At 50.7% G+C, this 25,910-nt stretch overlaps 1 protein-coding gene across 1 annotated transcript; it reads left to right on the top strand.

Annotated features, from left to right (window-relative positions):
* The first annotated feature begins 1,482 nt into the window (after positions 1–1,482).
* LOC147084850 (uncharacterized) lies at positions 1,483–24,325 on the top strand. The gene is made up of 4 exons (XM_085979348.1): positions 1,483–1,708; positions 3,531–4,800; positions 13,440–13,683; positions 22,323–24,325. The coding sequence occupies exons 2-4, from the start codon at positions 3,545–3,547 to the stop codon at positions 23,799–23,801; spliced, it is 2,979 nt and encodes a 992-aa protein (XP_085835474.1). The 5' UTR covers positions 1,483–1,708; positions 3,531–3,544; the 3' UTR covers positions 23,802–24,325.
* The last annotated feature ends 1,585 nt before the right edge of the window (positions 24,326–25,910 follow it).

The raw sequence follows: 25,910 nt of genomic DNA, 5'->3' as shown, positions 1-25,910 counted from the left end.
GCAGAGAAGGTTAAGGGGAGATTGACCAGAATGGTACCAGGAATGAGGGCCTTCAGTGATGTGGGGAGACTGGAGAAGCTGGGGTTGTTCTCCTTAAAGCAGAGAAGGTTAAGGGGAGATTGACCAGAATGGTAATACGGATGAGGGACTGCAGTGATGTGGAGAGACTGGAGAAGCTGGGGTTGTTCTCCTTAGAGCAGAGAAGGTTAAGGGGAGATTGACCAGAATGGGACCAGGGATGAGGGCCTTCAGTGATGTGGAGAGACTGGAGAAGCTGGGATTGTTCTCCTTAGAGCAGAGAAGGTTAAGGGGAGATTGACCAGAATGGGACCAGGGATGAAGGACTTCAGTGATGTGGAGAGACTGGAGAAGCTGGGGTTGTTCTCCTTAGAGCAGAGAAGGTTAAGGGGAGATTTAATTGAGGTGTTCAAAATTATCAGCGGTTTTAATAGAGCAAGTAGGGAGAAACTGTCTGCTCTGGCATATGGGTTGGCAACCAGAGGACACAGATTTTAAATAATTGGCAAAAGAACCAGAGGGTTGTTGTAATCTGGACCGCACTGCCTGAAAGGGCAGTGGAAGCAGATTCCGTAGGAATTTTCAAAAGGCATGTACTCGAGAAGAGGCGTAATGTCAAATGCGGGGGGTGGGGGGAGGTCATCTGGAGTGCAATGGCAAATGCCAGGGGTCATCTGGAGCGCAATGGCAGATGCCAGGGGTCATCTGGAGCACAATGGCAAATGTGAGGGGTCATCTGGAGCGCAATGGCAAATGCGAGGGGTCATCTGGAGCACAATGGCAAATGCGAGGGGTGATCTGGAGCGCAATGGCAAAATAACCGACTGTCAAATTCCGTTGACAACTCAAGAGACTGGTACCTGGCGCGGCCTCGGTGAGCGCTTCACGGTCCAGAGAGCGCTATTTTTTGGAAAGGTGCGATGAGGTAGGGAAAAAGGGGGCGGGGCGGGGAAATGCCAATTTACGCACGTCAAGATCCCACACACAGCAAAGGTGATAAATTCAGCAGCTAAATTGGAATTTTTTTTCAAATCGCTCCCCTCACCCCCCCCTATTACTGTCCCAAAACCCCAGGATTCACTCCCTCTTCCCCACTAACTCCCAATCACCAGGCCCTCTACCTCCTCCTCTTCTTCCTTCAGGCAGAAACAGCCGCTCAAAATGGCGGCCGCGCCGTCCCGCTCCGGGGAGGGTACACTCCCCATCATGCCCCGCCGGCGGAGCTGCAGTCAACAGCAGGAAAAGCGAGACACTGCGCATGCTCCGTCATGGCCCCGCCCCTTTCATTGGGGCTGGGGGTGAAGCGACGCTGCGCATGCTCCATCATGGCCCCGCCCATTTTTCTTGCGGCTGGCTGGAGACATACTGCGCATGCTCGCACCTGGCCCCGCCTCCTTTTTTTCCGACAGTGGGAAGAGATACTGCGCATGCTTCATTGTGGCCCCGCCCCCCCACAGCCGTGCGTCCCACCCAGTGGGCGTGTCTCTCACGCAGCCGCCGGCGGCCAATCAGCGCGCGCTCGGTCGCCAACCCCGCCCACTCACCCGGGCGAGCCGCGCCTGCGCCGGCAGCCGCAGGGCACGCCGGGGGTTATAGTCTTTAGCGGCGGGACGGCGCGGCCGCCATTTTGAGTGGCTCCTTCTGCCTGGAGGAGGAAGAGGAAGAGGAAGAGGAGGAGGTCCAGGGCCTGGTGAGTGAGTGGGTGGGGAAGAGGGAGTGAATCCTGGGGTTTGGGGGAGTAATAAGCGGAGTGAAGGAAGCCTGGGGGCTTTTTAAAAAAAAATTCCAATTTACCTGCTCAATTTAGCAGCTGAAATAACAGAAAATGCTGGAAATACTCAGCAGGCCAGGCAGCATCCATGGAGAGAGAAACAGAGCCAACGTTTCAGGTCTGGGACCCTTCATCAGAACTGGAAAAAGCTGGAGATGTAATGGATATTAAGCAGGTGCAGAGACAGGGGGGGAAGTTAGGAGGGGAGGAAGGAATAGAAAGAACACCCTGTACTTTTGTAAGAGGCCGGAAAGATAAAATGTTGCAAATGGGAATGGCAAAAATCATACTGCATGAAAAATGGGGGCAGGGATCATTATCTGCAATTGTTAAACTCACTTTGCAGCCTGCCGGACTCAACATTGGGTTTTAACAATTTCAGATAACGGCCCAATAATTCGGGTCCCAACGTGTGAGTACGGACGGGGTACTCACGCATGGGCCCGATGGAAGTGCCGGTTTTCAGCATGCGCGGGAAACCGGCATTTCCTGTCCTCTGAACCAAGGGGGTAAGAGGCGGAACGCGGGCGACGTTTCAGGCAGCGCGTGCGCGCTGAAATTCCTTTTTTTTTTAAAGAGTTGCCCGTGTGTAAAGGCCTCCGGTTTTTACACGTGAAAAAAGCAGACGTAAGTACTTAGCTTTAAAAGGTAAGTGGTCTAATAATTAAATTTAGAAATTGTTTCCACAGGTTTATTATTAAAGAATTTACAGTAAGGTAAGTGTATTTTTAGACACGATTTGTTAAAAAATTATTTTTTTCAAAAATGTGAATACTTGTTTATAATCGTTTTTTACAGTTAATAGTTCATTTATTTAGTGGGATGTTTTTTTAACTTTTATTTGAAGTTTAAGTAGTGTTTTGGGCGCCCTGAGTTTTCATGAATTTGACAGTTCTTACTATCAAACTCATGAATGAACTTTTGCAACCTCCCATTGGCTGCCCAGTGCTCACGTGATCCCAGCCGGCTCATCGAACTAACTACGCCGCTGGATCACGCAAGCACAGCGCGCCGGGAGCTGAAGCGGGCCACTGACAGAAAATCCACTGCGGGCCAGGCTTCAACAGTCGGCGCGCTATGTAAGTGTAGGTCGGGGGCTTGCACCCACGGGAAGCCTCCGACACCAATTTCTGGGCCAATGTGATGAAATAACTCTGTGTTCTGGCATTTGTATTGTCTGTTGTTGTACTTGTTAATGTCTGGAATGTTCTACAGGTGTAACCACTAATGCTCCTCCCTAGCCCCGCCCCTCTGGATCCTCCAGATTGGTGAGAGTCTTAATTATAAGGGCTGGGTCGGTGATGAATGATGGTTGCCCTGTGTTAACTTAATGCCATGTTCTTACTTAATAAAAGCCTTTAGTTTTAAGCTTTAACCTCTTGGATTCAGGCAGTTATTTGGCACCCATTTTTCATGCAGTATGATTTTTGCCATTCCCATTTTCAGCATTTTATCTTTCCTGCCTCTTACAAAAGTACAGGGTGTTCTTTCTATTCCTTCCTCCCCTCCTAACTCCCCCCCCCCCCCCCCCCCCTGCTTCCTGGTACCATTCTGGTCAATCTCCACTTAACCACCTCTGCGCTAAGGAGAACAACCCCAGCTTCTCCAGTCTCTCCACATCACTGAAGTCCCTCATCCCTGGTACCATTCTGGTCACTCTCCCCTTAACCTTCTCTGCTCTAAGGAGAACAACCCCAGCTTCTGCAGTCTCTCCACATGACTATCTGTTCATTCTCTCTAGAAGAGACAGCTCCGATGGAGGATTCCCGAGCACCGGAGGAGAACGTCCTCGAGTCGCTGGAGAGCTCCCGGAATGGGATTGGCGCGAGCTCCTCTGAAGAGGAAGAAGAGGAGGAGGAGGAAGAGGAGGACGAGGAAGAGGAGGAGGATCTGAAGGAGCCCCCGGGCGTGTGGAAGAGCTTCATCTGCTCCCAGTGCGGGAAGACCTTTGACAGTTTCGGCGGGCTGGAGGAGCACCAGGCGATGCACCGGGAGAAGGAGCCGGTGGAGTGCGCGGACAGCGGCAAGCGGTTCGCCCGTGCCTCCGACCTGCTCAAGCACCGGCTCCGCCACACGGGGGACTGGCCGTTCCACTGCGACATCTGCGGCCGCGGTTTTGGCCTCTTGCACAAGCTGGGCGTCCACCGCCACACCCACACCGGCAAGAAACCCTACCCCTGCGGCACCTCCGGCAAGCGCTTCGGCCGCCCATCCGACCTGGCCGTGCACCGCCGCACCCACAGTGGCGAGAAGCCTCACCCCTGCGGCACCTGCGGCAAGCGCTTCAGCCGCACCTGCTACCTGGCCATCCACCGGCGCCGGACCCACGCCGTGGAGAAGCCCTACCCCTGCGACACCTGCAGCAAGCGCTTCTTCTGCGCCGCCGACCTGGCCGTGCACTGCCGCATCCACACCGGCGAGAAGCCTTACCCCTGCGGCACCTGCGGCAAGCGCTTCAGGAGCGCCGCCAACCTGGCCGTGCACCAGCGCCGGGCCCACACCAGGGAGAAGCCCTACCCCTGCGACACCTGCGGCAAGCGCTTCGGCGGCTCCTCCGAGCTCGCCGTGCACCGCCGCACCCACACTGGCGAGAAGCCCTACCCCTGCGGCACCTGCGGCAAGCGCTTCAGCAGCGCCTCCAACTTGGCCGTGCACTGCCACACCCACACCGGCGAGACCCGCTGCCAGATCTGCGGCAAGGGATTCAGCAGCCGCTGCTACTTGAGGCAGCACGAGCTCGGCCACACCGGCGAGAAGCCTTACCCCTGCGGCACCTGCGGCAAGCGCTTCGGCTACGCCTCCCACCTGGCCGTGCACCGCCGCATCCACACTGGCGAGAAGCCTTACCCCTGCGGCACCTGCGGCAAGCGCTTCCGCTGCACTGCCAACCTGGCAGCCCACCGCCGCACCCACACCAGTGAGAAGCCTTACCGCTGCCAGATCTGCGGCAAGGAATTCGGCCAGCCCTCCAGCTTCAGCCGGCACAAGAAGGCCGTTCACCGCCTGGGGAAGTGATCGGCGGCGTTTTGGGGCCTCAGCCGACGGTTGGAACCCGCCTTGGTGACTTTACGTGGAACTTGCAGCTCCGAGACTGACCATCCGGCCCAACCGCTCCGCGCCGGTGTTTATGCTCCACACCAGCCTCTCCTCATCTCACCAAATCCTTCTATTCCTTTCTCCCTCGTGTGTTTATCTAGCCTCCCCTTAAATGCTTCTATACTATTCGCCTCAATCACTCCCTGTGGCAGCGAATTCCACATTCTCACCACTCTCTGGGTAAAGAAGTTTCTCCTGAATTCCCCATTGGATTTATTAGTGACTGTCTTCTATTGATGGCCCCTAGTTCTGCTCTCCCACAAGTGGAAACGTCTTCTCTACGTCTACCCGATCGAACTCTTTCATAATCTTAAAGACCTGTATCAGGTCACCCCTCAGCCTTCTCTTTTCTAGGGAAAAAGAGCCCCAGCCTGTTCATCCTTTCCTGATCGTTGTAACCTCTCAGTTCTGGGATCATCCTAGTAAATCTTCTTTGCACCTTCTCCAGTGTGTCTCTATCCTTTTTATAATATGGAGACCAGAACTGTGAACAGTGCTCCAAGTGTGGTGTAACAGGTATATGGAGACTGGAACTGTGCACAGTGCTCCAAGTGTGGTCTAAACAAGGTATATGAAGACCAGAACTGTGCACATTCCTCCAAGTGTGGTCTAACCAAGGTATATGGAGATCAGAACTGTGCACAGTGCTCCAAGTGTGGTCTAACCAAGGGATATGGAGACCAGAACTGTGCACAGTGCTCCAAGTGTGATCTAACCAAGGTATATGGAGACCAGAACTGTGCACAGTGCTCCAAGTGTGATCTAACCAAGGTATATGGAGACCAGAACTGTGCACAGTGCTCCAAGTGTGGTCTAACCAAGGTATATGGAGACCAGAACTGTGCACAGTGCTCCAAGTGTGATCTAACCAAGGGATATGGATACCAGAACTGTGCACAGTGCTCCAAGTGTGGTCTAACCAAGGGATATGGAGACTGGAACTGTGCACAGTGCTCCAAGTGTGGTCTAACCAAGGGATATGGATACCAGAACTGTGCACAGTGCTCCAAGTGTGGTCTAACCAAGGTATATGGAGACTAGAACTGTGCACAGTGCTCCAAGTGTGGTCTAACCGAGGTATATGGAGACCAGAACTGTGCACAGTGCTCCAAGTGTGGTCTAACCGAGGTATATGGAGACCAGAACTGTGCACAGTGCTCCAAGTGTGGTCTAACCAAGGGTTCTCTACAAGTTTAACATAACTGCTGTGCTTCTGACTTTGATAAGAGTATAGATGTAGGAATGAAAGGAAAGTTTAGGTCTTATTAATTAGGAACATGGTTTAGGTCTTATTAATTAAACGGTGAGATTTTAGAAAAGAAAGATTTGCATTTATGTAGCACCTTACGCGACCTCGGGACGTCCCAAAGCTCTTCCCAGCCAATGAAGTATGTTTTTGACGTGTGGTCACTGTTGTAATATCGGAAAAGCGACAGCCAATTTGCGCACAGCACGCTCCCACAAACAGCAATGTGATAACGACCAGATCGTCTGTGTTTAGTGATGTTGGTTGAGGGATAAATATTGGGCCCCATTACACCTGCTGTGTTTCGATATAGTGGCCCGCTGGCGTTCTATAATTGTAACAACAACCTGCATTTATCCCGTGCCTGTAATGTAGTAAAGCATCACAAGGCTCTTCACAGGAGCGACTGTAGGGGGTTTTCCTCGAGAGGTTTCCCTGAGGTTTCTCTCTCTAGAGGCCTCTCTCTCTCTTGCACAGTAAACCTTGAGTGGTTCGACCCACTCGCCCCTTAGATTCTATACTCTGGACTTCGGCGCAGGAACTACAATGTAGAGAAAACGCTTGTAGACCAAGTTTGATGAAACAAAATGAAATGTTATTGCATAAGGAAAAAGATGAAGCAGGAATTTCTTCACCCAGAGAGTGGTGAACCTGTGGAATTCTCTACCACAGAAGGCAGTTGAGGCCAATTCATTAAATATATTCAAGAAGGAGTTAGATATATTTCTTAAGGCTAAAGGGATCAAGGGATATAGGGAGAAGGCAGGGACAGGGTAATGAGTTTGGATGATCAGCCATGATCTCATTGAATGGCGGAGCAGGCTCGAGGGGCCGAATGGCCAACTCCTGCTCCTATTTTCTATGTCTCTCGGGTGGACATAAAAGATTCCATGGCCACTATTTCGAAGAAGAGCAGGGGAGTTATCCCCGGTGTCCTGGTTCAATATTTAATCCCTCAATCAACGTGACAAAAAAACAGATTACCTGGTCATTATCACATTGCTGGTTGCGGGAGCATGCTGTGCGCAAATTGGCTGCCGCCTTTCCTACATTACAACAGTGACCACACTTCAAAAAGTACTTAATTGGCTGTGAAGTGCTTTGAGACGTTCAGTGGTCGTGAAAGGCGCGATATAAATGCTTCCCCTTAAATGTATCTATACCATTCGCCTCAACCACTCCCTGTGGTAGCGAGTTCCACATTCTCGCCACTCTCTGGGTAAAGGGGTTTCTCCTGAATCCCCCATTGGATTTCTTGGTGACTAGCTTTTATCGATGGCCCCAATAGCTCTGGTCTCGGCCACAAGTGGAAACATCTTCTCTACGTCTACCCTATCGAACCCTTTCATCATCTTAAAAGGCCTCTGTCATGCCACCCCGCAGCCTTCATAGAACAAATGTAAGAAGTCACACAACACCAGGTTATAGTCCAACAGTTTTATTTGAAATCACAAGCTTTCGGAGCGCTGCTCCTTCATCAGGTGAAGTGGAGAGATGCATAAAGACACAGCTTATATAGTCAGAGAATAATGCCAGATGATTACAGGTAATCTTTCTAACTGCCATTTATCACACCTCGGCAGAGAGATAATCACAGCAATCAAAGGAGTGAATGGTGTCCAAATAGGTTAGTCAGGAAAACATTACATCAAAGAACAATGAGGTGGGGTCACAAGGGGTTTGAAAGCTTGTGATTTCAAATAAAACTGTTGGACTATAACCTGGTGTTGTGTGACTTCTTACATTTGTCCACCCCAGTCCAACACCGGCATCTCTACTTCATAGAACAAGACAACACAAGCGGTGGCCATTCGGCCCATCGTGCCAGGGCGGCCTTTCGTGATGAGTATAACCTCGCAGTTCTGTGCAAGGAGATAAGTGGCTGGGGCTACATTGACTGAGTGATTAATTGTACAACTTTAGTGAGCAGGGTAACAAACCTAGGCAGAGGGATCAATTGATCATGGCGGGAGAATGAAGTCTCGTTTGTGATTCACAGCAACAACTTGCATTTATATAGCACCTTTAACACAGTAAAACCTTCTGAGGAGAACAACCCCAGCTTCTCCAGTCTCTCCACATCACTGAAGGCCCTCACCCCTGGTATCATTCTGGTCAATCTCCCCTTAACCTTCTCTGCTCTAAGGAGAACAATCCCAGCTTCTCCAGTCTCCACATCACTGAAGTCCCTCATCCCTGGTATCATTCTGGTCAATCTCCCCTTAACCTTCTCTGCTCTAAGGAGAACAATCCCAGCTTCTCCAGTCTCTCCTTCACTGAAGTCCCTCATCCCTGGTCCCATTCTGGTCAATCTCCCCTTAACCTTCTCTGCTCCAAGGAGAACAATCCCAGCTTCTCCAGTCTCTCCACATCATTGAAGTCCCTCATCCCTGGTACCATTCTGGTCAATCTCCCCCTTAACCTTCTCTGCTCTAAGGAGAACAATCCCAGCTTCTCCAGTCTCTCCACATCACTGAAGTCCCTCATCCCTGGGACCATTCTGGTCAATCTCCCCTTAACCTTCTCTGCTCTAAGGAGAACAACCCCAACTTCTCCAGTCTCTCCTTCACTGAAGTCCCTCATCCTTGGGACCACTCAATGAGACGTCAAACCGAGGCCCCCGTCTGCCCCCTGAGGTGGACGTGAAATATCCCACGGCCACTATTGGAAGAAGAGCAGGGGGGAGTTCTCCCCGGTGTCCTGGGCTCAATATTCATCCCTCGACCAACATCACTAAAACAGGCGATCTGGTCATCATCACATTGCCGTTTGTGGGAGCTTGCTGTGCGCAAATTGGTTGCTGCGTTTCCTGCATTACAACAGTGACCACACTTGGAAAAAAAGTACTTCATTGGCTGTGAAGCGCCTTTGGGACGTCCTGAGATGGTGAAAGGCGCTACAGAAATGCAAGTCTTTTTTCTTTAAAATTGACACCGATCCACATGAGATACTGGGACCGACGACCAAAAGCTGGGTCAAAGAGGTCGGTTTTAAGGAGCGTCTTAAATTGGGAAAGCGAGGCGGAGAGGTTTATGGAGGGAATTCCAGAGCTCAGGGCCCCGGGCAACAGAAAGATGTGCAGCACAATCTCCAACAGGCACTGTGTACAATCCGGCCTCTTGCGTATCCCCGATTTTCATCGCTCCACCATTGGCACCCACCAAGCTATTGGCAAAACATTCCAAGCGCCAACAACTCTCCCCGGTTATCAGTACCAATTTTAAGTTGGTTGACTCCCCTCATCACCAATCCCGGGCCAGCGGGACTTGTCTTTCCCTGTTCCTCCCGTCAAACTCCTGCACAATCTGTTCCGCCATTCCATTCGATCATGGCTGATCTGCATCTCCCCGCCTTGGTTCCGTAGCCCTCAATACCCTTGCCAGTAACAACTCGCATTTATCCCGCGCCTTTAACATAGTAAAACGTCCCAAGGTGCTTCACGGGAGCGCAAGTCAGACAAAATTTGACACCGAGCCACATGAGATATTAGGGCAGTTGACCAAAAGCTGGGTCAAAGAGGTCGGTTTTAAGGAGCGTCTTAAAGGAGGGGAGAGAGGCGGAGAGGTTTAGGGAGGGAATTCCAGAGCTTAGGGCCCCAGGCAGCTGAAGGCACGGCCGCCAATGGTGGAGCGATGGAAATCGGGGATGCTCAAGAGGGCAGAATTGGAGGACCGCAGAGATCTCGGAGGGTTGTAGGACTGGGGGAGGTTACAGAGATAGGGAAGGGGCGAGGGCCATGGAGGGATTTGAAGAGGAGGATGAGAATTGTTGGGCTGGAGGAGGTTACAGAGATAGGGAGGAGCGATGGCCATGGAGGGATTTGAACAGGAGGATGAGAATTTTAGGGGCTGGAGGAGGTTACAGAGATAGGGAGGGATTTGAACAGGAGGATGAGAATTGTCGGGGCTGGAGGATGTTACAGAGATAGGGAGGGTCCGAGGGCCATGGAGGGATTTGAACAGGAGGATGAGAATTGTAGGGGCTGGAGGAGGTTACAGAGATAGGGAGGGGGCGAGGGCCATGGAGGGATTTGAACAGGAGGATGAGAATTGTAGGGGTTAGAGGAGGTTACAAAGATAGGGAGGGGGCGAGGGCCATGGAGGGATTTGAACAGGAGGATGAGAATTATGGGGGCTGGCGGAGGTTACAGAGATAGGGAAGGGCGAGGGCCGTGGCGGGATTTGAACAGGAGGATGAGAATTGTAGGGCTGGAGGAGCTTACAGAGATAGGGAGGGGACGAGGGCTATGGAGGGATTTGTACAGGAGGATGAGAATTGTTGGGCTGGAGGAGGTTACAGAGATAGGGAGGGGGCGAGCGCCTCAAATCTGGGGCCCATCAATATAAGATAGTCATTAATAAATCCAATCGCGAATTCAGGAGAAACTTCTTTACCCAGAGAGTGGTGAGAATGTGGAACTCGCTACCACAGGGAGTGGTTGAGGCGAAGAGCACAGATGCTTTTAAGGGGAAGCTGGATAAACACAGGAGGGAGAAAGGAATACAAGGATATGGTGATGGAGTTAGATGAAGAGGGGTGGGAGGAGGCTGGTGTTGATGGGTGAGATGAAGAGGGGTGGGAGGAGGCTGGTGTTGACTGGGTGAGTGAAGAGGGGTGGGAGGAGGCTGGTGTTGACGGGGTGAGATGAAGAGGGGTGGGAGGAGGCTGGTGTTGATGGGGTGAGATGAAGAGGGGTGGGAGGAGGCTAGTGTGGAGCAGACACACCAACACGGACCAGTTAGGCTGAATGGTCTGTTTCTGTGGTATAGACTCCCGTGTAATAGCACCAAGACTAATTGAGTAGATTGGGCCTGTACTCTCTGGAGTTCAGAAGAATGAGAGGTGATCTCATTGAAAGGTCTGAGATTCTGAGGGGGATTGACAGGGTAGATGCTGAGAGGCTGTTTCCCTCTGGCTGAAAAGTCTCGAACCAGGAGTCACAGTCTCAGGATAAGGGGTCGGCCATTGAGGACAGAGATGAGGAGGAATTTCTTCACTCAGAGGGTGGTGAATCTTTGGAATTCTCTACCCCAGAGGGCTGTGGAGGCTCAGTCATTGAGTATATTCAAGGCTGCGATCGATAGATTTTTGGACTCTCGGGGAATCGAGGGATATGGGGATCGGGCGGGGAAAGTGGAGTTGAGGTCAAAGATCAGCCATGATCTTATTGAATGGCGGAGCAGGCTCGAGGGGCCGAATGGCTGACTCCCCCTCCTAATTCTGATGGTCTTATGTTCTGACGATGGTCCCATTGTTGATGCGTGGAGGCCACTGTTGATCTGGCGGCCAAATCCAGTGGCTCACTTCCCACCGCGTGGTTTGGTGGCACGCTGTCCTAGGCGGGCATGGGTCACGGCGTGGTGTCGGACGCCGGTGAGGTCGGTGAAGCGCTTGCAGCAGCGGGCGCATGGGTACGGCTTCTCGCCGGTGTGGCGCCGGCGCCATGGGCGGCCAGGCTGGCCTGGTGCCGGAAGGCCTGCCCGCAGACCTCGCACGGGTAGGGCGTCTCGCCGGTGTGGGAGCGCCGGTGGGAGGACACGGCGTCGCGCCGCCGGAAACCGCGGCTGCAGACCTCGCAGGCAAAGGGTTTCTCACTGGTGTGGGCGCGCCGGTGCTTGAGCAGGTCCGAGGCGCGGGCAAACCACTTGCCGCAGTCCGCGCACTCCACTGGCTCCTCCCGATGGATCGACTGGTACTCCTCCAGCCCGCCAAAACAGTCAAAGGTCCTCCCGCACTGGGAGCAGATGAAGCTCTTCCGGACGCCCGGGGACTCCTTCCGACCGTCCTCCTCCTCGGAGCAACCTGTGCCAATCCCATTCCGGGAGGTCTCCAGCGACTCGAGGGAGTTCTCCGGTGCTTGGGAATCCTCCATCCGGGCTATCCGTCCCTCCTAGAGAGAATGAACAGATAGTCATGTGGAGAAGCTGGGGTTGTTCTCCTTGGAGCAGAGAAGGTTAAGGGGAGATTGACCAGAATGGTACCAGTGATGAGGGACTTCAGTGATGTGGAGAGACTGGAGAAGCTGGGATTGTTCTCCTTAGAGCAGAGAAGGTTAAGGAGAGATTGACCAGAATGGTACCAGGGATGAGGGACTTCAGTGATGTGGAGAAGCTGGGGTTGTTCTCCTTAGAGCAGAGAAGGTTAAGGGGAGATTGACCAGAATGGGACCAGGGATGAGGGACTTCAGTGATGTGGAGAGACTGGAGAAGCTGGGGTTGTTCTCCTTAGAGCAGAAAAGGTTAAGAGGAGATTGACTAGAATGTACAGGGATGAGGGACGTCAGTGATGTGGAGAGACTGGAGAAGCTAGGGTTCTCCTTGGAGCAGAGAAGGTTAAGGGGAGATTGACCAGAATGGGACCAGGGATGAGGGCTTTCAGTAATGTGGAGAGATTGGAGAAGCTGGGATTGTTCTCCTTAGAGCAGAGAAGGTTAAGGGGAGATTTAATAGAGGTGTTCAAAATTATCAGCGGTTTTGATAGAGCAAGTAGGGAGAAACTGTCTGCTCTGGCATATGGGTTGGCAACCAGAGGACACAGATTTTAAATAATTGGCAAAAGAACCAGAGGGTTGTTGTGGAAGCAGATTCCGTAGGAACGTTCAAAAGGCATGCACTCGAGAAGAGGCGTAATGTCAAATGTGGGGGAAGGTCATCTGGAGTGCAATGGCAAATGCCAGGGGTCATCTGGAGCGCAATGGCAAATGCGAGGGGTCATCTGGAGCGCAATGGCAAAATAACCGACTGTCAAATTCCATTGACAACTCAAGAGACTGGTACGTGGCGCGGCCTCGGGGAGCGCTTCACGGCCCAGGGGGCGCTTTTTTTTGGAAAGGTGCGATGAGGTTGTTAAAAAGGGGGCGGGAGGAAGCCAATTTGCAAACAGCAAGCTCCCACACACAGCCAAGGTGATAAATTCAGCAGCTAAATTGGAATTTTTTTTCAAATCTCTCCCCTCACCCCATCTATTACTGCCCCAAAACCCCAGGATTTACTCCCTCTTCCCCACTAACTCCTAATCACCAGGCCCTGGACCACCACCTCTTCCTCCAGGCAGAAACAGCCGCTCAAAATGGCGGCCGCGCCGTACCGCTCCGGGGAGGGTACACTCCCCATCATGCCCCGCCGGCGGAGCTGTCGTCAACGGCAAGAAAAGCGAGACACTGCGCATGCTCCAACATGGCCCCGCCCCTTTCATTGGGGCTGGGAAGAGACACTGCGCATGCTCTACAATGGCCCCACCCTTTTTCTTGCGGCTGGCTGGAGACACACTGCGCATGCTCGCACTTGGCACCGCCTTTTAATGCGACAGCGGGAAGAGATACTGCGAATGCTTCATTGTGGCCCCGCCCCCCCACCACCAGCAGTGCGTCCCACCCAGTGGGCGTGTCTCCCACGGAGCCGCCGGCGGCCAATCAGCGCGCCCTCGGTCGCCAACCCCGCCGGCCGCCGCGGGGCACGCCGGGGGTTGTAGTCTTTTGCGGCGGGACGGGGCGGCCGCCATTTTGAGCGGCTCCTTCTGCCTGGAGGAGGAAGAGGAGGAGGTCCAGGGCCTGGTGAGTGAGTTAGTGGGGAAGAGGCAGTGAATCCTGGGGTTTGGGGGAGTAATAAGCGGAGTGAGGGAAGCCTAGGGGCTTTTTTAAAAAAATTCCAATTTACCTGCTCAATTTAGCAGCTGAAATAACAGAAAATGCTGGAAATATTCAGCAGGCCAGGCAGCATCCGTGGAGAGAGAAACAGAGCCAACGTTTCAGGTCTGGGACCCTTCATCAGAACTGGAAAAAGCTGGAGATGTAACGGATATTGAGCAGGTGCAGAGACCGACGAGGAGGGCGGGGGGAGGAATAGAAAGAACACCCTGTATTTTTGTAAGAGGCAAGAAAGATAAAATGTTGCAAATGGGAATGGCAAAAATCATACTGCATGAAAAATGGGGGCAGGGATAAGAACATAAGAAATAGCAGGAGTAGGCCAATCGGCCCCTCGAGCCTGCTCCGCCATTCAATAAGATCATGGCTGATCTGATCCTAACCGCCAATCCACTATCACAGAACCATCTCCTGAATCTAACAGAATTAGACACGCGATCAGGCTCAGGCTACACGGCCCCTGGGCCCGCTCCGCTACCCACAGGGCCATGACCGATCCGAACCTAGACTCATGTCCAAATTCCTGCCCGCTCCCCGTAACCCTTAATTCCCTTTACTTCTAGGAAACTGTCTATTTCTGTTTTAAATTTATGTAATTGTTAAGTCTGTGAGTTGTTCAAGTAATTAATACTCAGACTTAATCAGTAACAATAAAACAGGTCTTTACTGGTTGGAGGTAGGGACTATACGTAGGTCTTTACTTCATGCCCACAGGCGGGAACTGAGGGGGATCAGTACCCACAGTACTATTTATACCCCTATGGCCAGGAGTGGTACTGCGTATCACTACGCCCAACAAGTAGTGCAGTCCTGTCCATAGGTTCAAAGTAGCACACATACTACTTACACAACATTCCTCCCTTCCTAGCTTTACAGTCATCTCCCCATTTAATATAACGTAATAACATATATACATATATAACTTCAGGTTTACATAACAGAATAACATAGATACATAGATAACTTCATGTCAAAACAGATCACAGATTCAGTCTCTGCGGAAAACAGTTCACAGATTCAATCTCTGTGGTGGAGTCGGTTCACGTTGCTGGAGTGACTCATTCAATAGTCCTTCCATGGATTTAACAGTTTGAACTTCCGAACTGAATTGGCTCCGTTCGGAGGGACCACGTGTGTGATCTGGTAGAGGTAATAATGGTTCAGATGGGTCATCTTCTGTTTCGACTTTTCCTTTTCTGCTTCTTGGAGACTCTCTGGGCTCCACTGTCAGCTGCCAGCTGCATGCGCAGTTCCTCCTTCTCTCCCTCCTTTTTCCGTAGTAGAGCCACCTTCTCCCGATGTTCCGTAGACTTTCGGTGCTCCTCCATGATTTCTGTATGGTGGGAGTCGAAGTTACAAGTTGGGCAGGACAGGACATAGTAATATTCGGTGTCGTCCTGATCTAGGCCAGCGAGAGGGTATTCTATTTCCTCCATACCCAGCTGGACGTTAGCCAGCTTTTGTTCCAAGTCCAGACATCTTTCCTGAAGAGACTTCTTCATGCGTACCTCTTCATCCAGCTTTTTCTGGGCTTTCAGCAAGTCGTTTACTAATGACCTCATTTGAGATTTTACTACTTCAACTTCTTTTGGAGATTGATTGATCGGACTATTCAATCCCTCTACCGGAGCAGCTGTTTCAGCGGTCTGTTGTTCTACGTTGACGTGAGTCAGCGTACTTTTGGCATCCAAGGGCTGCTCTGTTGCAGTCATCTCAGTCTGTGTTGCCACCTCAGCTCTTCCAATAACCTTTGAGAGCTCCGAACCCCTTTCGTTTGAATATTGAAGTTCGTGTTCAAGTTTTTCCCATTTCAGAGTCCTGTCCTTCAGCATATGCAGGAGTTGGCTGACCGTTAACTCCTCTGACATCAGACGTTTTGTGTGCTCCTGCTCCATTTTCTCCATCAGCTGCTTCTGTTGTCTTTCCAGATTCTCCAACTCTATATCAAAGAACTCTTTCGTTGCATTCAACTCTTGCTCACAACGGCGAAGCATTTGTTCTAATTGCTGTTGTAGTTTGAAATGGAGTTGAGTTCGAGCCCGGTGTCCCTCAGAAATGGGCACATCAGTAGACTTGCCAGACTCAGAATCCACAGTTAAACTATGTTGTTGTTGCTCAGTGGAATTCTGTGCTGAAACTTTGTCTTTTGCACCTGAGTTGGGCTTACCATCATCCGTTCCAGAGTCTGGGCCGACTATCTTCACCGAGTTCTCACTTGTTATTGTTTGTAGGAAATGCCAGTCCATATTCATTTTCCTAATCCACTCCCGTCCTAGTAGTGGAGAACCTCCTTCAGATATCACATATAAGTCCATTATTTGACTGTCTTCGCCCTTGTGGACCACTGCAACCTCTATTTTCCCGATGGGGTACACTCTTTGCCCCGTGTATGTTTGCAATATAATCCCCGTATCCTGTAGGGGAATATGTTGGAATAACTTTCCGTAATCTTTCTTATTTATGACCGTCAATGCCGATCCAGTGTCCAATTCCAGTTTTACTTGGACTCCTTCTATCTGAAGAGTGACCCAAATTGTCTGGAGGTCTGCACCCTTACCAGCGTTGAGTACTCTTAAGCTAGCCAGTTCATTACAGCTTAAGCTAGCCAGTTCATTACTGCTAGCGTCTGAATCGGACTCCTGTTCGGTCACCTTGTGTACCTTTGCGTATTTTCCTTGCGGTGACTTCTTGTTGTTGGTCTTCTTCCCTGACCTGCATACTCTAGCTATATGTCCAAGCCTACCACAAGTTCTACATTCTTGGTTTTTAAACCAACACTGGTTCTGATCATGCGTTGTCTTTCCACAACGATAACATTTGCCAGAACTCACACCCAATTTGTGTGCACTGAGCTCCGGTGACCGTAGCTGCATTACTGCCGTGCCTCTCGCTGCGGCTTCGTGTGCTGCTGCCATAGTGACCGCCTTCTCAAGCGTCAGCTCATTCTCCTCGAGCAGTCGCTTTTGTGTATCCTGTTTAAATAAACCACACACAAATTTGTCTCGAAGTGCCTCTGTCAGTCCCGTTCCAAACTGGCAATATTTCGCTAATTTACGCAATTCCAGCAAATAATCAGCATTGCTTTCATGCTGTAGCTGCCTTCTGTCGTAAAATTTAAATCGTTCCGCTAGCATCAGCGGCGTGGGGTTTAGATGATCTTTCAGGACAGTAACAATCTCATCGAACGTCTTATCCACCGGTTCATCTGGTGATAACAGGTGTTTCAATTGCCCGTATGTCTTCGCACCCATTAAATTTAATAATGTTAGAGCTTTATCTTGGTCACGAATTTTATTGGCCTTACAACAATTTTTTTACTCTTTCAACATATATGGCCCAATCTTCGAGGTCACTATCAAAGGTGCTAATATTCCCGTGTTTAGGCATTGTAGATTTGCAATTTCTCAGATTTTTTTTTTTTACTTGTTATCAAAGATGGCGGCTTCCCGCTCTTGCCGTCGTCCTCCGCCCACAAAATGGCGGTTTTCCCGCGCTTGGCGGTCTTCACCCGTCCCCCGACGCCGTCTCCCTTCAGCCCTCGAGTGCGGCCCTTATCTTCGCCGCGATCGCCCGAGTGCTGCCCTTATCAGCGGATGCGATCGCTGGATCGCGAAGTGGCTCCCGACCGAAGCGGCTCTTGCTCGCTCCCTCCCGGGCTCTGGCTTACCCGCTCGCGCGTTTCACCGCGGCTCTTATCAGGGATTGCGATCGCCCTTATCTTCTCCAACTTCCCCAGCCCTGTCTTTGCAGCCAACACTGCACGGCTTACCCCACCACCTAGGTTGAACAAGGAAACTGCAGAAAGACTTCTGTCAGTCGCTGGAAGCTGTCAGTCGCTGATGGAGGCTTCAGAGTCCTAAAGCCTGTCGCTTCTAGTGGGGTGGTGATGTTTGAAACCTCTCTTCAACTGCCGCAGGGTAAGAACCTGACTCGTCGCCAGTGTTAAGTCTGTGAGTTGTTCAAGTAATTAATACTCAGACTTAATCAGTAACAATAAAACAGGTCTTTACTGGTTGGAGGTAGGGACTATACGTAGGTCTTTACTTCATGCCCACAGGCGGGAACTGAGGGGGATCAGTACCCACAGTACTATTTATACCCCTATGGCCAGGAGTGGTACTGCGTATCACTACGCCCAACAAGTAGTGCAGTCCTGTCCATAGGTTCAAAGTAGCACACATATTACATACACAACAGTAATGATGTAGCTACTACAGTTTTTTGGGGCAGCATATTCCATGGACCTACCACCCTCTGAGTGAAGTAGTTCCTCCTCATCTCAGTTTTGAAAGAGCAGCCCCTTATTCTAAGACTATGCCCCCTAGTTCTAGTTTCACCCATCATCGGGAACATCTTCCCCGCATCCACCCGATCCAACCCCTTCACAATCTTATATGTTTCAATAAGATTGCCTCTCATTCTTCTGAACTCCAATGAGTAGAGTCCCAATCTACTCAACCTCTCCTCATATGTCCATCCCCTCATCCCCGGGATTAACCGAGTGAACCTTCTTTGTACTGACTCGAGAGCAAGTATGTCCTTTCTTAAGTATGGACACCAAAACTGTACGCAGCATTCCAGGTGTGGTCTCACCAATACCTTGTACAACTGAAGCAATACCTCCCTATTTTTATATTCTATCCCCCTAGCAATGAAAGCCAACATTCCATTGGCCTTCTTAATCACTTGCTGCACCTGCATACTAACCTTTGGAGTTTCGTGCACCAGGACCCCCAGATCCCTTTGTACTTCAGTACTTTCCAGTTTCTTGCCATTAAGATAATAACTTGCTCTACGATTTTTCCTGCCGAAGTGCATAACCTCACTTTCCAGTATTGTATTCCATCTGCCAAATCTCTGCCCACTTACTTAGCCTGTCTATGTCCCCTTGAAGGTTTTTTATGTCCTCACTCACTACTTTCTCCCCCATCTTAGTATCATCTGCAAACTTTGATATGTTACACTCGGTCCCCTCCTCCAAATCGTTAATATAGATTGTAAAGAGTTGGGGACCCAGCACTGACCCCTGCGGAACACCACTAGTTACTGATTGCCAGTCTGAGAATGAACCATTTATCCCAACTCTCTGCCTTCTGTTAGATAGCCAATCCTCTATCCATGCCAGAATATTACCCCCAATCCCGTGATTTTTTATCTTAAGCAATAATCTTTTTTGTGGCACCTTGTCAAATGCCTTTTGGAAGTCTAAATACACTACGTCCACTGGTTCCCCTTTATCCACCCTATATGTTACTTCCTCAAAGAACTCCAGCAAATTTGTCAAACATGACTTCCCCTTCATAAAACCATGCTGACTTTGTCCTATTAAATTATGATTATCCAAATGTCCTGTTACTGTCTCCTTAATAATGGACTCCAAAGTTTTACCTACCACAGATGTTAGGCTAACCGGTCTATAGTTTCCAGCCTTCTGTCTACTGCCCTTTTTAAATAAGGGTGTTACATTAGCAGTTTTCCAGTCTGCCGGGACCATTGCCGAGTCCAGGGAGTTTTGGAAAATTATTACCAATGCATCCACAATCCCTACCGCCACTTCCCTCAAGACCCTAGGATGTAAGCCATCAGGTCCAGGTGATTTATCCGCCTTGAGTCCCATTATTTTACCGAGTACCACTTCCTTAGTGATTTTGATCGTGTTTAGCTCCTTCCCCCCTTTAGCCCCCTGTTTGTCCAGTGTTGGGATATTCTTAGTGTCTTCTACTGTAAAGACTGATGTAAAATATTCATTCAGTGTTTTTGCCATCTCCATATTTCCCACCATTAATTTCCCAGTCTCATCCTCTAAGGGACCAACATTTACTTTAGCCACCCTTTTTCTTTTTATATAAGTATAAAAACTCTTACTATCTGTTTTTATATTTTTTGCTAATTTACTTTCATAATCTATCTTCTCTTTCTTAATCAATCTTTTTGTTATTTTTTGCTGTCTTTTAAAGTTTTCCCAATCCTCTATCCTCCCACTAGATTTGGCTACCTTATATGCCCTTGTTTTTAGTCGAATACTATCCTTAATTTCTTTACTTAGCCACGGATGGCTGTCTTTTCTTTTACACCCTTTTCTTCTCAGTGGAATATATATTTTTTGGAAGTTGTAAAATAACTCCTTAAATGTACACCACTGATCATGTATCGTCTTACCCTTTAATCTATTTTCCCAATCCACTCTACTCAATTCCGCTCTCATACCTTCATAGTCTCCTTTATTCAAGCTTAGCACGCTTGTTTGAGATCCAACCTCCTCACCCTCTAATTGAATATGGAATTCAACCATGTTATGGTCACTCATTCCAAGGGGATCCTTTACTAGGACATTTTTAATTAATCCTGTCTCGTTACACAGGACCAGATCTAAGGTTGCTTGCCCCCTGGTCGGTTCAGTTACATACTGCTCAAGAAACCCATCCCTAATACACTCAATGAACTCATCCTCAAGGCAGCCCTGCCCAATTTGATTTGTCCAATTAATATGATAGTTAAAATCCCCCATAATTATAGATGTTCCCTTATTACAAGCCTCAACTACTTCCTGATTGATACTCCGTCCAACAGAGTTGCCACAGTTCGGAGGCCTATAGACTACGCCCACTAGTGTTTTTTTCCCCTTATTATTCCTTACCTCCACCCAAACTGTTTCATTGTCCTGATCTTTTGACCGAATATCATTTCTCTGTATTACAGTGATTCCTTCCTTTATTAACATAGCCACCCCACCTCCCCTTCCTTCCTGCCTGTCCTTCCTGATCGTTAAATAACCTGGTATGTTTAATTCCCAGGCATTGTCACCCTGCAGCCATGTTTCTGTAATGGCCACAAGATCATACCCATATGTAGTTATTTGTGCCATTAACTCATCTATTTTGTTACGAATGCTCCGTGCATTCAGATAGAATTATCTGCAATTGTTAAACTCACTTTGCAGCCTGCCGGACTCAACATTGAGTTTTAACAATTTCAGATAACGGCCCAGTAATTCGGGTCCCAACGTGTGAGTACGGACGGGGTACTCGCGCGTGGGCCCGATGGAAGTGCCGGTTTAGCGCATGCGCGGGAAACTGTCATTTCCTGTCCTCTGAACCAAGGGGTTAAGAGGCGGAACGCGGGCGACGTTTCAGGCAGCGCGTGCGCGCTGAAATTCCTTTTTTTTTAAAGAGTTGCCCGTGTGTAAAGGCCTCCGGTTTTTACGTGTGAAAAAAACAGACGTAAGTACTTAGTTTTAAAAGGTAAGTGGTCTATTAATTAAATTTAGAAATTGTTTCCACAGGTTTATTATTTTCAAAGAATTTACAGTAAGGTAAGTGTATTTTAAGACCCGATTTGTTAAAAAATTATTTTTTTCAAAAATTTGACTAATTGTTTAAAATAGCTTTTTACAGTTATTAATAGTTCATTTATTTAGTGGGATGTTTTTTTAACTTTTATTTGAAGCTTAAGTAGTGTTTTGGGCGCCCTGAGTTTTCATGAGTTTGACAGTTCTTACTATCAAACTCATGAATGAACTTTTGCAACCTCCCATTGGCTGCCCAGTGCTCACGTGATCCCAGCCAGCTCATCGAACTAACTACGCCGCTGGATCACGCAAGCACAGCGCGCCGGGAGCTGAAGTGGGCCACTGACAGGAAATCCACTGCGGGCCAGGCTTCAACAGTCGGCGCGCTATGTAAGTGTAGGTCAGGGGCTTGCACCCACGGGAAGCCCCCGACACCAATTTCTGGGCCAATGTGATGAAATAACTCTGTGTTCTGGCATTTGTATTGTCTGTTGTTGTACTTGTTAATGTCTGGAAAGTTCTACAGGTGTAACCACTAATGCTCCTCCCTAGCCCCGCCCCTCTGGAACCTCCGGATTGGTGAGAGTCTTACTTATAAGAGCTGGGTCTTACTCAGAAGGGCTGGGTCGGTGATAAATGATGGTTGCCCTGTGTTAACTTGATGCCATGTTCTTACTTAATAAAAGCCTTTAGTTTTAAGCTTTAACCTCACGGATTCAGGCAGTTATTTGGCACCCATTTTTCATGCAGTACGATTTTTGCCATTCCCATTTGCAACATTTTATCTTTCCTGCCTCTTACAAAAGTACAGGGTGTTCTTTCTATTCCTTCCTCCCCTCCTAACCCCCCCCCCCCCCTCCCTGGTACCATACTGGTCAATCTCCACTTAACCTTCTCTGCTCTAAGGAGAACAATCCCAGCTTCTCCAGTCTCTCCACATCACTGAAGTCCCTCATCCCCGGTACCATTCTGGTCAATCTCCCCTTAACCTTCTCTGCTCTAAGGAGAACAATCCCAGCTTCTCCAGTCTCTCCACATCACTGAAGTCCCTCATCCCTGGTACCATTCTGGTCAATCTCACCCTTAACCTTCTCTGCTCCAAGGAGAACAATCCCAGCTTCTCCAGTCTCTCCACATCACTGAAGTCCCTCATCCCTGGTACCATTCTGGTCAATCTCCCCTTAACCTTCTCTGCTCTAAGGAGAACAACCCCAGCTTCTGCAGTCTCTCCACATGACTATCTGTTCATTCTCTCTAGGAGGGACGAACAGCTCCGATGGAGGATTCCCGAGCACCGGAGGAGAACATCCTCGAGTCGCCGGAGAGCTCCCGGAATGGGATTGGCGTGAGCTGCTCCGAGGAGGAGGAGGAGGAAGAGGAAGAGGAGGAGGATGAGGAAGAGGAGGAAGAAGAAGAAGAGGAGGAGGAGGACGGTCTGAAGGAGTCCCCGGGCGTCGGGAAGAGCTTCATCTGCTCCCAGTGCGGGAAGACCTTTGACTGTTTCGGCGGGCTGGAGGAGCACCAGGCGATGCACCGGGAGAAGGAGTCGGTGGAGTGCGCGGACTGCGGCAAGTTGTTCGCACGTGCCTCCGACCTGCTCAAGCACCGGCCCCGCCACACGGGGGACTGGCCGTTCCGCTGCGAGGTCTGCGGCCGCGGCTTTGGCCTCTCGTATGACCTGGGCGTCCACCGGCGCGTCCACACCGGGGAGAAGCCCTACCCCTGCGACAGCTGCGGCAAGCGCTTCGGCTGCAGCTCCAACCTGGCCGTGCACCGCCGCACCCACACCGGCGAGAAGCCTTTCCCCTGCGGCACCTGCGGCAAGCGCTTCGTCGCCTCCTCCGACCTGGCCGTGCACCGCCGCACCCACACTGGCGAGAAGCCCTACCCCTGCGGCACCTGTGGCAAGCGCTTCAGCCGCACCTGCAACCTGGCCACCCACCGGCGCCGGGCCCACACCGGGGAGAAGCCCTACCCCTGCAACACCTGCGGCAAGCGCTTTGTCTGCGCCTCCGACCTGGCCGTGCACCGCCGCACCCACACCGGCGAGAAGCCTTACCCCTGCGACACCTGCGGCAAGCGCTTCAGCGGCGCCTCCCACCTGGCCGTGCACCGCCGCACCCACACTGGCGAGAAGCCCTACCACTGCGGCACCTGCGGCAAGCGCTTCGGCTGCACCGCCAACCTGGCCACCCACCGGCGCCGGGCCCACACCGTGGAGAAGCCCTACCCCTGCGGCACCTGCGGCAAGCGCTTCGGCGGCGCCTCCGACCTGGCCGTGCACCGCCGCACCCACACTGGCGAGAAGCCCTACCCCTGCGGCACCTGCGGCAAGCGCTTTGGCAGCACCTCCAACCTGGCCGTGCACCGCCGCACCCACGCCGGCAAGAAGCCTTACCTCTGCGGCACCTGCGGGAAGCGCTTCGGCTGCGCCTCCGACCTGGCCGTGCACCGCCGCACCCACACCGGCGAGAAGCCTTACCCCTGCGGCACCTGCGGCAAGCGCTTCGGCAGCACCTCCAACCTGGCCGTCCACCGGCGCACCCACACCGGCGAGACCCCCTACCGCTGCCAGATCTGTGGCAAGGAATTCAGCCATCACTCCAGCTTCAGCCGGCACAACAAGGCCGCCCACACCGGCGAGAAGCCTTACCGCTGCCAGATCTGCGGCAAGGAATTCGGCCAGCCATTCAGCTTGAACCGGCACAACAAGGCCGCCCACCGCCTGGGGAAGTGATCGGCGGTGTTTTGGGGCCTCGGCCGACGGTTGGAACCCGCCTTGGTGACTTTACGTGGAACTTGCAGCTCCGAGACTGACCATCCGGCCCAACCACTCCGCGCCGGTGTTTATGCTCCACACCAGCCTCTCCTCATCTCACCAAATCCTTCTATTCCTTTCTCCCTCGTGTGTTTATCCAGCCTCCCCTTAAATGCTTCAATACTATTTGCCTCAACCACTCCCTGTGGTAGCGAGTTCCACATTCTCACCACTCTCTGGGTAAAGAAGTTTCTCCTGAATTCCCGATTGGATTTATTAGTGACTGTCTTCTATTGATGTCCCCTAGTTCTGCTCTCCCCCACAAGTTGAAACATCTTCTCTACGTCTACCCTATCGAACCCCTTCATAATCTTAAAGACCTGTATCAGGTCACTCCTCAGCCTTCTTTTCTAGGGAAAAAGAGCCCCAGCCTGTTCATCCTTTCCTGATCGTTGTAACCTCTCAGTTCTGGGATCATCCTAGTAAATCTTATTTGCACCTTCTCCAGTGTGTCTCTATCCTTTTTATAATATGGAGACCAGAACTGTGCACAGTGCTCCAAGTGTGGTCTAACCGAGGTATATGGGGACCAGAACTGTGCACAGTGCTCCAAGTGTGGTATAACCAAGGTATATGGAGACCAGAACTGTGCACAGTGCTCCAAGTGTGGTCTAACCAAGGTATATGGAGACCAGAACTGTGCGCAGTGCTCCAAGTGTGGTCTAACCAAGGTATATGGGGACCAGAACTGTGCACAGTGGTCCAAGTGTGGTCTAACCAAGGGATATGGAGACCGGAACTGTGCGCAGTGCTCCAAGTGTGGTCTAACCAAGGGATATAGTTTCTAAGGTCTCTCTATTGTAGTAGGGACTGTTGGTAAACCAGTTAATTGTAGTGTAACTAGTGGGATTGATTGATTTAATTTAAATTCAATTAATTAAAGGGTAAGTCATGGCAGGACAGCCGGGCCCCGTGATCTGCTCCTCCTGCGATATGTGGGAACTCAGGGACACTTCCTGTGTCCCTGACAACTACATGTGCAGGAAGTGTATCCAGCTGCAGCTACTGACAGACTGCATTGCGGCGCTGGAGCTGCGATTGGATACATACTGGAGCGTTCACGATGCTCAGGACCTCGTGAATAGCACATTTACAGAGTTGGACACACCGCAGGTAGAGGTTGGACAGGAAGAAAGGGAACGGGTGACCAACAGGCAGAGTACTAGGCGCAGGCAGGTAGTGCAGGGGTCCCCTGTGGCCATCCCCCTCTCCAACAGCTACACCACTTTGAGTACTGTTATGGGGGATGGCTTATCAGAGGAAGGCAGCAGCAGCCAACTTCCTGGCACCAGGGGTGGCTCTGCTGCACAGAATGGGAGGAAAAAGAGGGGTAGAGCTATAGTAATAGGGGATTCAATTGTAAGGGGAATAGATAGGCGTTTCTGCGGCTGCAAACGAGACTCCAGGATGGTGTGTTGCCTCCCTGGTGCAAGGGTCAAAGATGTCTCCGAGCGGCTGCAGAACATCTTGGAAGGGGAGGGTGAACAGCCAGTTGTCGTGGTGCACATAGGCACCAACGATATAGGTAAAAAGCGGGATGAGGTCCTAAAAGCGGAATATAGGGAGTTAGGAGATAAATTAAAAAACAAGACCTCAAAGGTAGTAATCTCAGGATTGCTACCAGTGCCACGTGCTAGTCAGAGTAGAAATAGAAGGATACTTCAGATGAATACGTGGCTAGAGGAATGGTGCCAGGGGGAGGGATTCAAGTTCCTGGGACATTGGAACCGGTTCTGGGGGAGGTGGGACCAGTTCAAACCGGACGGTCTGCACCTGGGCAGGGCCGGGACCGATGTCCTAGGGGGAGTGTTTGCTAGTGCTGTGGGGGAGGGTTTAAACTAAAATGGCAGGGGGTTGGGAACCTGAGCAGGGAGACAGAGGAAAGGGAAACAAGGATAAAAGCAAAAGATAGGAAGGAGAAAAACAAATGTGGTAGTCAGAGAAATCAACGGTTTAAATCAAACATGGCCACAGTAAATAATAATTCTAATAGGTCTAAGAGCGTTAAAAAAACAAGCCAGAAGGCTT

This window comes from Somniosus microcephalus, unplaced genomic scaffold (assembly GCF_052327205.1).
Source record: "Somniosus microcephalus isolate GS21.2 unplaced genomic scaffold, FLI_Smic_1.0 unresolved_chr9, whole genome shotgun sequence".
Lineage (NCBI taxonomy): Eukaryota > Metazoa > Chordata > Chondrichthyes > Squaliformes > Somniosidae > Somniosus > Somniosus microcephalus.
This window is presented reverse-complemented; position numbering and strand designations above follow the sequence as displayed.

Excerpts from the sequence above, each read along its gene's own strand:
- LOC147084850 (XM_085979348.1), top strand. The coding sequence starts at position 3,545 with ATGGAGGATTCCCGAGCACCGGAGGAGAACGTCCTCGAGTCGCTGGAG. Across the intron at positions 4,801-13,439 it reads GCCGTTCACCGCCTGGGGAA|CGGGAAGAGATACTGCGAAT; the intron begins GTGATCGGCGGC and ends TTAATGCGACAG. Across the intron at positions 13,684-22,322 it reads AGGAGGAGGTCCAGGGCCTG|GAGGGACGAACAGCTCCGAT; the intron begins GTGAGTGAGTTA and ends CATTCTCTCTAG.